General features: G+C 42.6%; 1 protein-coding gene across 2 annotated transcripts in view; it reads left to right on the forward strand.

The window, feature by feature from the left end:
- Slit3 (slit guidance ligand 3) overlaps positions 1-18532 on the forward strand; it is a 587044-nt gene that overhangs the window by 52955 nt on the left and 515557 nt on the right. For both annotated transcript variants that reach the window (XM_021178434.2, XM_029484039.1), the window contains exon 3: positions 3566-3637. In XM_021178434.2, the coding sequence (XP_021034093.1) occupies positions 3566-3637 (72 nt within the window). The remainder of the gene's footprint in view (positions 1-3565; positions 3638-18532) is intronic.

Consider the following 18532-nt stretch of genomic DNA (forward strand, 5'->3'; position numbering starts at 1 on the left):
TATTCCCCTAGTCTGTTTCTTATTTACAATTTATGGTGGAGCAATAAAAGACTCAATAGTCTTGAATAATTTGAGCTTGCCTTCCCCATCCCCCCCCTCCATTTTCATGCAGAATGCTTTCTATCTGCTAATGTGGTACAGGTGAATGAGTAAACATGGAACAGAGACAGTGAGCTTCACTCTCATCCCAGGGTGATTTTTCCCTAAATGAAACAGAGGTGTGGGAGTTGCCTACTGACAGTCACCTCTCGCCCACAGGTTGGGAGCTGAGGAAAGGCTCCTCTGTTGGTATCAATTCTATCCTCTTTCTCAGTAATCCATTTAAGGACTAACTGTGTTCACAATGTGGGAGCCAGCTTCATCCCAAATGGGGTTAATAAAAGAGTTAAACTCCGCCTCTGCCATCATCACATGAGGACCACTTCCGATTCTAATCTATAGAAGAAGCGAGGAGCAGAAGGCACCAAAGAACTGAAGATGAACACAGTCTGTGTTCCCCCCTAACTCAGAACAGACACCAGCCATGGGCAGCCCTTGTGGGAACCTAGAGCCCAGCCTGACCTTGATCCCGCATCCTCCTCCTGCACCTGGCTACTAAGCTAGGCCTGACCCAAGTTTACTTACATGTCCTTAGCTTGTGGTGCTGCTTTGAGATCCTATCTCATGCAGGGTTTGCATCCATTGCCTTTGGTTCAAGGGTATTTATTGAGCCTTTACATGCCAGGCATGAGCCCGGACTTTGATGAGTCTAGGAAGTTGATCTGAAAAGGATCCTGGATATTTTTCCAAAAGGAACGAGAGGATGCTCCAGGGTGCAGATGAGGAGACCAAACATTTGCAGAGGTATGGGTGGCATGAGAGAATCCAGGAAGAGATGGTGCAGTCCCTCAGGCGAGTGATGACAGAGCCGTTTATGACTGCCTAGAGGCCTTGGGGGAACAATGGGAGCAACTAGATCTCAGAGGCCAGGTAGAGCAGGACTACCTGGCGAGAGGGACGCAGGCAGCCTGGAGTGGTTTGGTCGGGAGGTAGAAAGGAAAATCTCCCAATCCCACTCCTTGCATAATGAATACAAAACCCGAAAGATGTATTATAGGATGCCAGAGTTAGGCTCCTCCATACATGTGGAGGTTGGTACTCACCCTAAGACTTAGTCCTTGTCCTAACTGGAGAATGATAACAGTGAGCTCTGGTTGGTTGATTGATTATTAGTCTGGCTGAGCAACGCCCCCATCACACCCCCATACACTGGTACTGAACTGACACCCTGTTTAGTAAAGGTGCTAATGAAAGTCCCAAGGCCTCCTTGCCATATGGCAGAATGGAGGGAAGGAGGAGAGACGAGGGGAGGAGCAGTCATTAAAAATTGCAAATCATTAAAAAAAAAATTATGACTTCACCAGGCTTGATGATCTACTTACTTCGTTTTTATTCTTACAAGCGCTGGTGTGGTGTCTTCTTTTACAAATGAGGAAACCGAGTCTTAGAGATGATGAGTAACTAGCCCAATACAATACTACCATCTAGTATGAGGCAGGGCAGCCCTGCACATATGTAGCAGTTCTGTAGCTGCGTCTTCACGTGGGTTCCCTAAAACAGGAGCAGGGGCTGTCTCTGACTACATTGCCTGCCTTTGGATCCTTCTCCCCCAACTGGGCTGCCTTAATAGAAGATGATGCACCTGGCCTTACTGCAGCTTGATTTGCCACGGCTGGTTGATATCCATAGGAGGCCTCCCTTTTGCTGAGGGGAAGGGGAGGAGGGCTGGGTGAGGGGAAGGGGGGTAAGAGGGAGAGACTGGAGGGAGAGGAGAGGGGGGAAGCTTCCATCAGTAGTAAAGTAATTAAATGACTTAAACAATAGTAACTATAATAATAATAATGATAATAATAATAATAGAAATAAAGCATAGCTCCTAGAGCAGTGGTTCTCAGCCTTGGATTGTAACCCCTTTGGGGGTCGAAAGCCTCTTTCACAGGAGTCTCCTAAGACCATTGGAAAACATATTTACATTGCGATTCAGAATAGTAGCAAAATTTGCTTATGAAGTAACAACAAAAATAAATTTATGATTAGAAGTCACCACAAAATGGGGTACCTATTAAAGGGTCGAAGCAGCATCGGGGAGGTTGGAAGCCATTATCCTAAAAGTATACTGGGGGCCTGAAATCCTTTCATTAGCTGTGTGATTCCCCTTGGGCAAATTCATAGCTACTATATTTTTATCTGTTAAGCAAGTGGCCTGGAAGGAGCTGGCCACCACAGGACAGAAGTCGCATAAAGTGGAGCTTGGAAGAGTTGAAGAGTCTGGCCAATAGAATGGCCCTTCTGGCCAGTTAACATTTATAAACACAAGTGTATTTAAATACTTGTGCCAACAAATTACCCCTCTCTGCCCTGATAGAAACCTCACATTGTTGACCCACCTTTTCCTTAATGGGAAACCAGTGTGTGCTAGGCCCACGGCTGTGCTTCTGATTCAAGAGGCTGTTAGGGTAGGTCACTGTGCTGGGTCCAGGAGTATGATGAAGACAGGGTCTGTCCTTTATTGCTTGGGAAGAGATGAGGAAATGAAGCACAAAGGTTGAGCCTGAAGCCACCATGCTGACGGTTAGGACAGTCCAGGAGGTACGGCCATCATGGAAGGTCTGTTTTGGAGGGAAGATGTACCCTAGCCAAGGCCATGCTTCCTCCATTCCCAAGGAGAACTGGGACCATTCCTGAATTCTCCCTCCTTTCTAGAAACAACCTCCGATCACAACAGCATGTCCCAAGCTGCAGTCCTTGTCATTTCTTGGCCCCTTCCCCACTCAGGATCCCCACATCATCTTTGCAGTTGTCCCTAATGTTCAGCTAATGATTACTTACCAATCCATTTTAATTTGCTTTTTTTTAAAGTCAGGGAAACAAATGTTTCATTGTATCATCAACTCTCAAGGTATGTGGCACGCATGGATCCAATTCATGCAGAGTGTTTAAGATTTTCAATCACCTACCAGGAGAACTTAAGGTTCAGCAAAGATGTAGCCTATATAGGAACAGTTTTCGTGAACATCTTTAGGAGGTTTGGATGAGCCTGGCCCCACATGAGGGAATCCCTGGGTCCAGACTAGATGTCTTAGCCACGGTGCTGTTTCACAGTGACTCCACCCTTGAGGTTGAGCAGGGAAAGCCTTTTTCAGTGAAGTATTTTGGAATCCTTGGAGGAGGAGCTCCAAAAGAAGAGGTATTGAATCTGCATGTTTTTTTTTTCCCTAAGAGCAGCTTTGCCCCCTCCACTTCTGTGCATGATTCTGCAGTGCTCTGGGGGACATTTGCTGGTAACATTCTTAAAATAGAGACATGGAAGCCAATCTGTCAGGTAGAAGTGTGCGGGTGTTGAATCCCTTTTTACCGTGACACTACACTGGGGTGTGAGTTATTTTGTCTCATCAGAGTGATTCCAATTGAATCCTCCTAGGGGGTCCTAGGAGGGAGTATGTGATATGAATGCACAGCCTAGTGCCCCCCATGAGGACCCCTATCCCTCTTCGGTCCTTGACCTTGGCTGCCTTTCTGATTCTAGGCATCTGGAAGACAATCAAGTCAGCATCATCGAGAGAGGCGCCTTCCAGGATCTGAAGCAGCTGGAGAGATTGTAAGTCAAACACAACCTGGTGTCCAAAAAAAAATGTTTTCTGAATTTTTTTTGGTTTTGATTTGTAAATTGGTTTTGTGACCTCGGTAAAAGCAAGTCTCCAGCGTTCGAAGAAATATTTTCTGCTACATTTAAAGTTGCTTTGAAGTATGTTACATAGACACTAAGATCCGTTTAAACTCCTGTTCTAGGTTCTAGAGAAGATGCAGAGGCCAGCATCTGAGGCTTGGTTTCTTCTTCCCAGTATCCATTAGTTTCTTTACATGGGGCCACACTCCTAACCTGACCTCAGCTTCTCCTTTCCCAGAGGAGTGAGCTAATGCCATCGAAGATGGCAGCAGTTCCTCCCCTGCTCCTCCTGGGACTCCTGCTTCTACTCTTGTGGGAGAGGAAGGATGGGCGAGTGGGCGCAGCCTTCCGCGTGCCTGCTTCTCCGCGCGCCAGCCTGTCTCAGGAAACCCACACGTTTCCACGAGAGAACACGTTGCCACTGGTTTAAAATAGGCCGCTGTTCTGACTTGATGGAGGGTGGGCAGCAAACGCTGGAGTTGGGCGGAGCCTCCATTTATTTCGCCCGTGAATGCTTTTGCAGAGAACTCAGGGGTCGTTCTGATGAGAAAGGTTGCTCAGATGGTTAAGTGGGCAGCTTCACCTTTCCTCAGTTAATCACGTCTGACAGCTCATAACATCTGGATATTTGCTTTCTGCCCTCTGAGTGGGGATTGTCCCCAAGAGCACTTAGTCATGCCGGTGGTGGGCGGCCTCTCATCTGTGCCTCCCCTGCAGCACCGCTGCCCTGACTTTTCAGCTTCCTGCTGTACTGGGGGTTGGAACTGCAGCAGATCATTGCTCTGCCAGCTTACCTGGAGAAACACCGCTCTGCTTAGGCGCCCAGGTGCTGTTGCCAAAGCTCACTTGCTTTGAGACAAGTCTCCTTTATAGACTTGCTTGGGTGAAAAGGACTGCCTGCCTGACCCAACTTCCTTGTTTTGTGATGCATCATCCTTTCCCCACCAAGTCCTTATATCCAAGGTCACAGGGCAACGAGGAAGGTCCTAGCCTCACGGAGATCAAGTGTTTTCTTCTGGATCAAACTCCAGCATGGCTTTCGCTGTCACTAGTGTAAAAACATTTGTTTCTCCTAAAAGAAAAAAAAGTTATTAAAAATTACGTTGTCTTTGTTTACAGTTTGATTTTTCAAGATTCCTACAATTTAAGGGCTTTTTTTTTTGTGACCCAAGAAAACAGAAGTATTTGTTGAAATAGTGAAATAGTCTTTGTGAAATAGTCGACATTTACATAGAAAAATAAACACATGGTCCAGTATGGAAAAGCTCCCTCTTGCCTAGTTTTTCTGATTAGAAGGGTAAATAAATTGTTAATTTGTTAATTTCATGGTTGTTGGGGGGAATTAGAGAGTGCTTCGGGGACACCAGAGACTGTGTGTGTGTGTTTTACAAGCAATGGCTTCTTTTATTCCACCCTCGTTGCCAAATTACAACAAGCAACAACGAGGTATCATTACCCTCATTTTGCGGATGAAGAAACAAAAGCCCAGGGAGTTGAAGCCAAAGAGTTGTCAGGGCTGGGTAAGATTCCAGCCACATCTGTCTGACATCAAAGCCCACCCTCTTTTCATAGCCCTGTGCTGCAGACACCAGATGAAGTGTGAGCTTTACCAATGGCCCTGCAAATAGTTTCTCTCATACCCATCCAAGTCCAGGAAGGCTCAGGGAAATATTCTGGCAAAGGTACCTTTGCTTTGGAGTGGTGAACAAGGCCAAAATACTGTGCGTGCCTGGGGAACTAAGGGATTACACTTGCTGAGCTCTTGGTCTGTTTTGGTACTGTAGGGGGGTAATGTTAGCTGAGGTACTAGATAAACCTTCAAATCTCAGTGACTTAGCACATGGAAATTTACTTCTAATTCTTACAAACTCAATATGACATTCCTGTTAGGGCCTCTCTTCCAAGTATACACTCAGAGACAGGCTTCTTCCACGCCTTGATGCTGACATCTTTATATCTTGGGTTGCAATGTGCAAATGTATCGTGTCAGTGAGTGGGGAAATGAAACTGGGTACAGGAGGTTTCCATGTGAGACCCGGGAGAAGTGTATACCATCTCCATTCTTACAGCCTGTGACCAGTCATGTTATATTAGACAGTATGGAATACTATAGCCATGGTTAAATACAGCGAAGACTGGCAGAGGTACCTGAGTTCTAGGACAGGATAGGCTGCCGATCAGACTTGTGTTAGGTGAGAGCTGGCGAATACTTGGGTGGTAAGATGGGAAATGTCTGTCATTGGTAAGCATCAGAGTAAGCAAGAAGGTCCATGTGAGTTTGTGTGCATGAGTGAGTGTGTTTGTATGAGTGTGTGTGCACATATGCATGTGTGCTCGAGAGAGGAGAGTCTGTGTGTGTGTGCATGTGTATGTGAGAAAGTGTGTGTGCATGAGTGAGTTTATTTGTGTGTTTCTTTGTGTGCTCATGTGCATTTGTGTGTGCACTCACGAGAGGAGAGAGAGAGAGAGGGGAGAATGAGTGTGTGTGTGTGTGTGTGTGTGTGTGTGTGAGAGAGAGAGAGAGAGAGAGAGAGAGAGAGAGAGAGAGATGAATCCTCACTGCTGTTGCTCTGATTTCTATTCAAGCAGTCTGCTTTCAGTCACACTGAGTGACATGACATAGGAAAATGCAATATATTTGCTATTAACCACGGAAGAAGTAGATGGTGGCTATGCCATCTGTAGCACACTGCAGGGTCCCCTAACCCATGTCTCTGTGTTACATAATAGAATTGTGTATTGGCTCTGTTCTAAAACAGCCTAAAAAGTAAATGGAGTTTGATAATTTCCATTCTGAGTGTTTTATTCTTGGCTTATTTTCTTGGGGGCTCACTGGGAAAGAGAAGGGTGATGGTACGTTTCAGGTCTTGGGATTCTTCTCTTCTTCCATGAAAGAACCCCAGGCTCAGTTAGGTGCCGCTCCATGTTATGTCATTTCCTATTGCAATAATAAGACACCTGAAAGCTGGGTACTTTATAAAAAGAAGTTGATTTGATTGGTAGTTTTGGAGGCTAACAACATGGTGGATGACATCATGGCTTACATGTGGAGGAGAGCTTATCTAGGGAGACACAAAGCCAGAGATTAGGAGAGCCAGAACAGCAAATGTGCTTCCCCGTGTCAGTGTCAAGCTCTTATAGAAGCCATGCCTCCATGCATAATCACCTCCCACTTGGTCCCGCCTTTTAAAGGTCCCATGACCTGTTAATCCTGCCACATTTAGGACAAGGCTATAGGCATATCCCACTCACACGCCTTCCTGTGATCACTGGATGCAGTCCCTTCACTTCCACTTTTTAAAACCATTTCTCTTCCCAGCAGCGATTCTGTTCAGAGTCACTTAGCTCCTCCTACTCTCAAAGCCCTGAACAAGAAAAGAGTGTAGATACTTAAGGGTTATTTACTGAAAATACTTGAAGTTTTCTTTTATACCAGTAGATCTGAGCCAGGACTGAAATTTTTCCCTGAGAGAATTCTTGGTGATATCTGGAGACATTTTTGACTTTTATAACTGGGGAGTGCTAACTAGTGGGTAGAGGCCAGTAGTATCTCTGAAAATTCTAAAACCCAGTACATTCCCCCAAGAAAGAATTCTCCATCCCCAGATCTCACCGGTGCCAAAGCTGAGGAGTCCTCAAGATAGGTAGCCTGTCAGGTGCCTCCCAAGGGCCGTGAAGACTTTGGGATGATAAGACGTAAAACTCAGACCATTGCTGTGAAGTACTGTTCCTACTATGTTTGTGCAAAACCTGCCTTAGCTATCAGTGCTGTCCAGAAAGTTCTAAAAGGATGAAGCTCAGTTAAACCATGGAGGGCAGACAAATGGAAAGGCCCCTCCCAGAGGTGATCCCCCAGTCTCCTCAGAGAGTCCCTGTCATGAGTGATGTGGACATGCCATTAATTAATCCAGATTAAAGAAACTGAGGACAGCACCAGCAGCACAGTAGTAGGGAAAATTAAAATCATCAGCAGTGCTTTAGTCATCTACAAAGTGGTGATGGTGTTAATGTTTATTGCCTTATTAAATCAAGGATGCTTGCTCTAATCAGCGGCATAGTCTCTGAACAGCATAGTATGCAATGCAGTAGCCAAAGCAGGGGGAGAAGGGCAGGTATGTGGCAAGATACATGTTTAATACAAATGAGGGAAAAAGGGAAAAATATCTCGGAGAACCAATGGGGCAGATAGAAGATTGATAGTAAGGTGTGGCATGCAAATGCAGGTATAAGATGAATTGTACACAGATGTCCAAGCCAGCAAGGAAAACACAAAGTGGCAGAGTAGACCTAAAAATACACAATACCTATATCCTTTAAAACATTTGTTACTTTTAATTCTGTATATGTGTGTATATGGAGCTGTGTGTGTGTGTGTGTGTGTGTGTGTGTGTCTGTCTGTCTGTCTGTCTGGGCACATGAGTGAATATGTCAGGGTGTCCCCAAAAACTGGAGTAGAGGCCATTGAGAGCAACCTGATGTAGGTGCTGGGTGTTGACCTCAGATCCTCTGCAAGAGCTCTCAATCACTGAGCTATCTCTCCTGTACCCCAATACTTATGTGATTTTTCTAAAAATAAAATTAGATATAAAGATGGGGAAAGGGTAGACAACCAAAACGAAGGAAGCAGGATTTAGAAAACACCAAAGGAATGCACTGAATAAAACAGCGTCCTTGTAAGACAGAAACATGATCGGGTGTGAAGCAGGATATTTCATACTGATGAAGTAGTAAATGCAATTAATACATACAGCAAGTCCTCATGTGGCTAAGGCCTTAGCCTGAAGATATGTGAGGCAAATATTGACAGAACTAAAGGAATAAACAAGCTAATTAATAAATTTACTTCTCATTAATTGAGAAACAAAGGCACATTTATTAACACACAAATATTTTAATAACAGTTTTTGTAAACCTGATCTAATTAATGTGCAGAGAACACTGCAGGAACAACTGTAAAATATTCTTTGCAAGCACGCGTGAGACCATTACACACTTGATTAGAATGCAGGGCTCAGCTGGAGATGTAAATCATGGGTAGAGAATGTCCCTAGCATATGCAAGGCCCTGCGTTCAGTAGTTCACTTGTCAGTATGGCGGAGGTAGGGGAAGGAAGGTAGGGAGAGAGGAGAAAGAGGCAAAGAAGGGGGTAGAGGGGATAAAAGGAGAAAGGAATAGGGGAAGGTATGCAGGAATGGGGAGGCAGACTGGTTAAGTATCAGAGAACTGAAGTCATGTGAACCATGTCTTCTAACAACAGAAATAGTTTTTAAAAATCAGTAAGAAATCTGTAGGCAGACCATTTCAAAACATTTGTAAATTGAGTTATATATTTATAAATAACCTCTGATCCAGAGAAGATGCTCCAATGGGATTAGGACGCATATCTCCTTAGTGTTAATAAGGACATAATATGTTTTGATTATAAATTGTCCTCTGCTCTGCCAGTTTCTCCTGCCATAGCGGACTGACACCTCTGAAGCCATAAGCAAATAAGTAGTTCCATATAGTGTGTACGTCAGGCATATAGTCACCGAAACACAAAAAGTGTCAAACACAGTAGTGGGGCCAAGGGAAGTTGCCCTAGGTCATATTTCCATTGCCTCTCCTAACAACTCCAGAGGAATTGTGCTAAGGTGGGGATAAAGACTTGCTCTACTTTGGTCTCCCCACTCCAGGAAAGGCTAGGCATTATAGTGATAGATTTTTAAAATATATCAACAGAGAGGAAAGGAGAACTTCCTGAATGTTCCAGAAGCTACTGGAGGAGTCAGATCTTAGAAACTATATTTTGTTTCATCATTTTTACCAAAAAGGGGGGGGGGCTGAACTTGAGAGGTTTGTAGGTGTGAGGTATCTTTCCCTTGCCTTTCCTTCTGAACGTTCAGGGAGATTTATATCACTCAAGGAAGGAGCAAACAAACGGGATGTAATGGCAGACACCTTTAATCTCAGCATTTGAGAGACAGAGCCAGCCTGCTCTACATAGCGAATTCCAAGCCAGCAAAGGCTGCACAGTGGAGGGACAAGAGGGAGGAGAAACAGCAAGAAATAAGACTAATACTGAACCTTGTGCAAAGCTGTTTTAATTGGAAAAATACAAAGAATATGAGCTACAGTAAGCTCCCTAGAAACAATGAAACTTGCACACAAAAGTACCTATAAAGAAAAGAATTATAATTAGACAACTGTGGAAGACTAGCTGTAAGAATGAAGATCCTGAAAATCATTGAATAATATAACCTAACCAGAATTTTTTAAAACTCAGGGATGGCATGAATGGAAAGAAGCAAGAAAAATAAAGAGCCCAAGAAGGCAGTTAGGAACAAAAGAAACATTTCAAAATGAATACTGCCAATATGGTATGAAGAAGAACAGCTGTCGGGATGACAGTACCCAGTTCCATGCCTTACTACAAAGCCACAGTAATCAAGACAAGATGAGAATGGGGAAATTATATAGCACAAGCCAACGGGGGTAGCCCAGGAAAACACCCACATGAGTACAATCAACTGGTTTTTGATGACGTTTCAAAGTTTAGTGAAGAGAGAAGTCTTTTCAATAAATGGTGCTTGGAAACTAAAAATATCCATATGCAGAAAAACAAACCATTCAAACCTTTGCATCTTATCCTGGAGGGTTCCGGGTTTGCCCTGCTGCTGACTTTTCTTGCTTCAGTCTCATCTGCTCTTTTATGCCTCCATTTACCCCTTTCAGAGAGGGAACAATTGCTCTTTGTCTACGTGTACTGGAAAGATGTAACTTTGTTGCTGTTGTTTTGTTTTTTTAAATTTTATTTGGGCTAACAGCTACATTGCTTTGAGTCTCAGAAGAGACTTGGGACTTTGAAACAGTGTTGGTAGTGTTAAAAGCTATGGGAACATTTGAAAGTTGGCTGATGTATTTTGCCTTGGGAATTGGCTGTGAGCCATGGAGTTAGGAAGAATATGTTATAGTTTGCGTGGGGTATGTTCCTTGTGAGCTCTTGTGGTTGAAAACTTGGTTCCCAGTGGTTTCACTGTTTCAGGGGAGCAGTGGAAACTTTCCAAGGTGTGACCCAACAAGAAGAAGTGGTTGAATGGTAAAGGTGCAGGTCTTAGCAGCTATCGCCTGACCTACATCTATCTCAAGCCTATCTCTCCCTGATTGTTGGTCTGTTGAGACATGAGCAAGTCTTATGCTCTTGCTTCAGCAACCAGAGGCACTCCCATTTCCCTGCCTTCTTCACCACTACTGACCCTCAAATCGTGGGTGTCCTCAAATCATGGGTGAAAACAATTCCTTTATCCCTGAAAATCTAGTAAAGAAAGAATTAGCCTTCCAGCCTTCACTCCAAAAGAAAGACATGGACAGGTCAAACAAGTTTCGTCCAAAGAAAACTTCTAAGGTATGCCCATTTGGGAAGACAGTTTCGTGGTTCTTTATGATGCTAAATACTGTCTTATTGTATAGTCTAGGTCAGGGGTTGCAAGGGACTTGAGGAAGAGGAAATGGAAGTTGAATACAGAGCATATAAGAACAGGGGCTGGATGTGTGAAATGTTGTTACATGACTCTGGAATGGTGAGTCTGGGGCATTTGTCAGAACCCGTAAACTTTTGAGCACAAGGAGTGAACTTTAATGAATGCCATTTAAAAAAATCACTGGAATTGACTGCAGATTTGATGAATGTATGTATCAACCACATTGAAAGTGATGGACTTTAATGCTGATGTAGGTAGCTAGGAAATGAACAAAATCTGTAAGACTGAAGCCAAAGGGAGACACAAAAAAGAGCTGTGCTTTAGTTGATAAATTTGTTTCCCATGGGATAAAAATTAATAATTTATAAACCACTAGGCATATATGCTGGTGTTGAATGATGAATGGTGGATGGTGGGGACACATGTCTCACTGTTGAAATATGTGGTCTGAGACAAACTATAGAGACTATTAGAATGAACCTTTAGTAAATGGAATAGTTAGGGACATAGGTATGAACTCATGATTAACCTAATGTGTGGACTTTCCAGTTAATGTCATTGAATTCACAGGAAATGGCCATTGAAACGTGCCTGTATAGAAGTTAGCATATAAGGTTTCTATCAGCAAGGGATAGAAAAGCAACAACAGTGTGGTGACAATGAGTGTACCTCCACCTTGGATCCTGGGGTGTGAAGCTAGTCTCAATAAGATTAATGACCCTTGGAGAAATAGTTTATTCTAGACTGGAGCATGACATATATTGTGCTGTAAGGGATATGCTTGGGACAAAAGACAAAAATGAAAACAAAAGGGACAACAATAGATTGAATTGATTATTTCTAAATATCTAATAGGAACTTAAGTACCCCACATTCTCACACAAATGTCTGAGATAGTAGATATACTATCCACCCTGATCTATGTGTGATAATGAGCATTATGCTATACTTAAAAAAAATATATATATGTTTATATACAGTATACACATACACACAATGCCCTACAATCATGAGGTATATGAAAAGGAGGTAGGAACACACTGAAAGACCTCTTAATTATCGAAACTTAGATTACTAGAACAACACAATAAATGAATTAATATTAAATTGTAACCTAAAGATAAATTAAATTTATAAGTTTTTCAGATATCAGTAAGAAGAGAAACCTATACAGAATTCTAAATTATCTGCTTGGAGCTGGAGAAATGGCTCAGTGGTTAAGATCACTAGCTTCTCTTTCAGAAGTCCTGAGTTCAATTCCCAGCAACCACATGGTACCTTATAGCCATATATAATGGGATCTGATGCCTTCTTCTGTTATGCAGGCATACATGCAAACAGAGCACTCAGATGCTGTAGGCCTATATTTTTTTAAACCTACTTTAATAAGGGTTTTAAAACTCTTTAACCTCCCTTCTAGCCCACCACCCACCAGAAGTAGTAGAAGGAAAAGGTTAATATGGCAAAGGCTGGTATGGATTTTTTAAAACTAGTTCTTTAGAGTGATTCCAATCTTCATTGTCAGGATATAAATCGTGCAGTTCACCGGAATCAGCAGAGGTAGCTCGATCCACTCACAAACATTGTGAATGAATCAGCAACAATGGCTCAATCCAGAGGAAACTGCAAGGCTCTGCCAATCAGCTGGGGTCCTCAGAAGTACCAAAAAGCCATTGGAATATCACAAATATCATGAGAAGTTCTTTGGTATGTTTCTCTTTCTGAAGTCACAACAAGCGATGATCAGAGACGAGCCAATGCCAGAGTCAGCAAAGACCAGCATCAACAAAGTCAAGAAAGACCAGCAAAAGCCGGGTGTGGTGGCGCACACCTTTAATCCCAGCACTCGGGAGGCAGAGGCAGGCGGATTTCTGAGTTTGAGGCCAGCCTGGTCTTCAGAAGTGAGTTCCAGGACAGCCAGGGCTATTACAGAGAAACCCTGTCTCGAAAAAACCAAAAAAAAAAAAAGAAAGACCAGCAAAGAGTGGCAAGGCAAACCAATGTCAGAGTATCATCCACGGTCTGTTATGTTATACTTACACATTTTCAAACATCATATGTCCTCTCAAGGTCTGCTCCAGCAAAACATCACATGCCCCTACACAAGGCAACTTCCAGAATAACACCACATGTCTGCTTCAACAAAACATCGTCTCACATATCTGCTTCAGCAAAACATCCTCTCACATATCTGCTTCAGCAAAACATCCTCTCACATATCTGCTTCAGCAAAACATCTTCTCATGTGTCTGCTTCAGCAAAACATCCTCTCCTACGACAGTTTCCAGAACAATGTCCCGTGACACAACTGAGTCTCAAAGAAACCAGAAAATTTCACTTCAATATGCATAAATAATTGAATCTTGAGAGAGAGAGAGACTAAGTTATCTGCTTTACAGATCCTCTACCCTGTATGATGTTGACCAGATCTCTGTATTCCACTGTGGGGTTGTAGTGACTTTCTTTAAAAGAACAGATTGCTGGGCATTCAGTACTTTACCGAGAGCAAATCTGACCCATCCTGTCTCATCCCAATGATTAAGATCAGCATCAACAGTGACGAATCACCCCCCAATAGTTTGTACCTTTATATATAGCAAAGAAAATAATATTGTATTTGTGATCTTTTCTCTAAAAATCTATTATCTTATTTTCAAAATGAAAAATCCATCGAAATTTAATGAAGGACATTTTAAAAACACTGGAATCCACCTTGCTATGTTTGGATAGGTGATCCTCAAAGAGCCTTGTATTAAGATTTACATCACAGGATATTGCTCCTGGGAGATGATAGACCTTTTTGGAGATGGGATCTCATAAGAGGCCTTTGGGACCTTGCAGGGATGCTCAACAAAGTGCTTTGGACCACAGTTCCTCTCCTTTTCTCCACTTTCTGACTCAAGAGGTGATTGGCTTGCTCTTCTGCAATGCTTCACCTGTTGTGTTTTATAAAAAAGCAGAGTATATAGAGCATGGTATGGTGAGGCAGCAGGCCATATCTCAGTGAGCCTATGCTAAGGCACCCCTTATTCTAAGGGACCAGCCATCTGACAGGCATAGTGTAGGCTAGAGTTTATTTAGGGCATGGGAAGGGGAGTTGAGAAGAGGGTAGAGTCAGAGGAAGACAGGAGGAGGGAGGTTAGGAGGGAGGAGGGGAGGGAAGAGGAGAGAGCAGAGGAGAGGCTGGCCAGGAACATGTAGAGAGGGGGGCAGGGAGAATGGGAGAGAAGGAGAAAGGGGTCAGGGAGAGAAGAGAGGGAGAGGGAGAGAGACAGACAGACAGACAGACAGATAGACAGAGGCAGAGAGCTCGAGGAGAGGACAAACAGCCCCTTTTATAGCAAGCCAGGCCTTCCTGGTAGAGCCTAGAAGGAATGCTAACAGCACCCTTGTTAGAAACCTAACAATGGGACTGCTCTATCCTGAAATGTGAACTCTGGACTGTGATGCAATATAACCTTTTTTGCTCATTGTTACTTACTTCAGGCCCTTTGCTGTAGTGGTAGCAAACTAATACAACTCTATTAAAAATGGAGCAATTATCAAAAAGAAAATAAGACAATCTGTAACAGCCAAAGGCAGCTCAGAGACAAGGGGATGTGAATGGGGTGTCTCCTGATATGATCATAGTAAAAAGCACGAGGACAAACTAAGGATAGGTGAAAAAAAAAAAAAAAACCTATGGACTTCAGTGAATCGTGTAATCAAGGTGACTACTGGTGATAAATGCACTATTCTTAATTTCTCTTATAGACACTTTTATATATCATTATTTCTAGGAGAAATTAGGTATGGACTATATGGAACACTTGGTACAATTTCTCAAGATAGATGCAGATCCATATCTATCTTCATAACTAAAATTTATTTTTAAACACCAACCCTACCAAACAATACTTTAATTGTAGATGCGTGGACAAAAAGAATAATTTATTAATGTGAAGCTAGGGATTCAAGTCAGAGACTTTTGCTTGGTAGCGGAGCTCTCTACCATAGAACTACATTCCCAACCCCAGACAAGTGATTTTTAAAATTAAAATATATGAATCTAGATTGAATTCAAGGACAAATAATTGTACTGAATGATTCTTAAAAAGAAATGGAAGATAGAAGGTATTTTAAATTCACAGGCAGTTACTGTAGTACTAAAAAGTCCTTAAAAACAAAACTCAATAGGGATGGAAGTTGGGTAGAGTTCTCCAAACAGTTATAGAATGAATCCAAGGAAGAAAACTAAAATACCGATAGAGAAATAATAGTGTAGAGGATTACTATAATTCAAAAGATTTCCGTAAATAGCAGATGGTTTGAAAGTCAGTCTTGAAAGGACACAGTGTGCCTTGAAAGTCAAAACCAAACAGTCTAATAAAATTAATGGATTTAAAAGAATTCCCCACACATCAGCCAGTTAGTGACCTGTAGTGGAAAGAAAACCAGATTTCCAGTTTCTTTTCTGATGCCAAAACATTTTGCCAGAATATTATTGAGCAACTTTCTTTAAGGAAATAAAATGTGAACCATGGCCTGCCTGCTTAGCTGCTTAGCCATACTGGCATTCAAGTACAGTAGCTGCTAGCTAACGTGAGAACAATTCCAGACCAAAGGCATATTGTCTCCCATATGGCACTTCCTCAAGAGCCCCTGAGAGAGAAAGGTTCATTCAACCAGAGCCCAAGGAATCCAAAGAGACCAATTCTCCATTCCCAGAGTGACTCTGAGCAAGCTGTCATGTTTCATGAATGATATGCTATCTCCATGGTCTATATGCTTACTCCCTTTTTCTAAGTCGTCTTGTTATCTCAAAATGCCCAAGGTTATCAACTTACAAAGAAGAAAGGTGTATTTTGGCTCACAGTTTGGGAAATTCTAAAAATCCATGGTTGATTGATCTTGCTTATGGGCCTTTAGCAAGGCCACATATCACAGCAGGAGGCTATGGCAGACCAAAACTCCTCACCACTTCTCTAGGAAACACAAAGAAAAGTGAGTGGGTATGAGGATAGTAATGGAGGGGTTGTGTCTCACAATGACCTTCAACAGCAATTCTGAATGACCTTGAGTCCTAGCACTAGCCCTATCCTAAGGTTCTGCCACCTCCAGTAATGTCACCCTAGAGATCAAGAATTAGCATAAAAGACTTGGCCGGACATCCAGAGTCTATACTGTAGTATAGACAGCATTTGACAGCATTCTAAGAACCCGATGTGTTTGTTTAGAGACACCAAACAGGAGAAGTCTGGGTCTCTCCTCATATGCAGAAGGCTACGACATGAGCAAGTCAACACGGACTGGTTCAGAACTAACAGTGTAATTCATCATATTTACGGAATAAATGAGAGAAGTCATTCCATTTTGTCAGATAAAGAAAAGTCCCTTAGTAGACTTCAGAATTGGTTTGTGACTTAAAAGCATTTGACCCACAAGGACAAAACAGAACTTTTAAAACAACAACAACAAACAAACAAACAACAAAGCTCATGGCTAATGAGGAGATAACATAAGCCTGTATTCTAGATGCAGTAGAATGCTTCCATCCTGATCTCTGTTCTTGGTCCTAGCTATGAAAACAAAACAAAACAAAACAACAGACGAAGTGAGGAAAGATGGGAGCATGAGGGATGAATGGAGAGAAAACATGGAGACGATTGTGTGACAAAGAAAAATAAGTAAATGAATGGCATCATGCCCAGAGGACGTGACCACGTACGCAGAACAAACAAAAGAACCTGCAAGCCACTTTTCAGAGTCTCAGTTTCTGAAGCTCACTGGACACAAAGTTACCGCCTTATAAAAATCAAGACAGTTTTCTATGTCTCACCAACAAATCATTAGAGGGTCTTAATGTCATTTCCGCAATGGCATCAGAAACACTAATTGTCTAAGAACAGGTTGGATGAAAGATGTGCAGTACCCTCACACTGCAGAATCAAAGGTGGCTGCTCTGTGTGGGCAGTGTTAGAGGCCTGAGGGACAAATCAGAGGACATGGAACGTCTCCAAAGCTCCAGCTAGATAGATCAGCACTGCCCCCCTGCAGCTGCCAGGAGACCACTGTGCAAATGGCTAAGACCACCCTAAAAGTTGTATTGGCCATGAGATGGTCTGGGAGACTCAGGTGTAAAGCGGTGCTGGATTTGGAAAAGATGGCGACTGTGAAGCAATTATGAGTAACCATTTCTGATATATAATAAGTTGTGCTGGAGAAGTTTGATATCCAGATGAAAAACTGTCTCGACAACCTGCCTCGTGGTGTTCACAAAATCAGTTGTAAGTGGACTATAGATTTAGAGGTGAAGAGTTCTTACCTCTAGAAAACAAAAGTACTCGTTCACAGCCTTGAGGCAGGCGATACTTCCCAACTAGGACACAGAGGGCTCTGAACTTAAAGAATGAAGAATACATTTTGCTCACATGTTAGCAAGTAACATTTGTTCATGTGGGATACATTATTATAAAGCTAGAAAAATATGTCACAGTGTAAGTAGAGATATTGTAAGTAAAGTAAAGATACTGTAAGTATCTTCGTAAGTAGAGATGTTGGTGATTGATAAAGGGCGTATATTGAGAATTCATACGATTGCCTACATATCAATAAGAAGATAAATCACCCTGGTAAAGAAAGGGAATAAACTTTGAAAATCAATCTGGAGTTTCTTAGGAAGCTAAAAAATACCACTACCATATGACTCAGCTATGGCACTTCTGGGCATGTGTCCAAAGGTACCCAAAGGTATCACAGGGAGACCTGCTTATCTCTATTCATGTTTTCTCTGTCTACAATACCTAGGAAAGGGAGGCGGTCTAGATGCCCAACAACCAATGACTGGGTAATGAAGATGAGATACACACTGGTATATTACTCAGCTATAAAGAACAAGGAAATTAGCAAGAAAATGCATGGAATTGGAAAAGAATAACCTAAGTGAGGTCATACAGGCCCCACAGAACAAAAGCTGCATCTTCCCTCTCACATGAGGACCCTACCTTCAACATTTTAGTATGCTGTGTCTAACATGGATTACCTGTGCAAGGCAGGAAATAGGGGAAGAGAAGAGGCTACTTAATTGAAAGGGGATTGATGGTAGGATGTAGGTAAAAAGAAAGTAAAGAAAGGGAATACTGTGGATGGAAAGATTTAGGAGGCAGGGAGGGAGGATAGTTGGGGACATGAGGGTACAGGATGAGGGGAGGATTAACGGCATGCAGGGAGAGTGATTGGTACTATTTGGAGAGCTGAAGAGGCCCACCTATGCATCAGTAGCTTGATTGGGGGAAGTGACCAACTCCCTTCAGAGTAGATTCAAGACCCACTCTACATGGGATGTAGAGGGAACTGGTGTGTGTGTGTGTGTGTGTGTGTGTGTGTG

This window comes from Mus caroli, chromosome 11 (genome assembly GCF_900094665.2).
Source record: "Mus caroli chromosome 11, CAROLI_EIJ_v1.1, whole genome shotgun sequence".
In the NCBI taxonomy this organism is placed as follows: domain Eukaryota; kingdom Metazoa; phylum Chordata; class Mammalia; order Rodentia; family Muridae; genus Mus; species Mus caroli.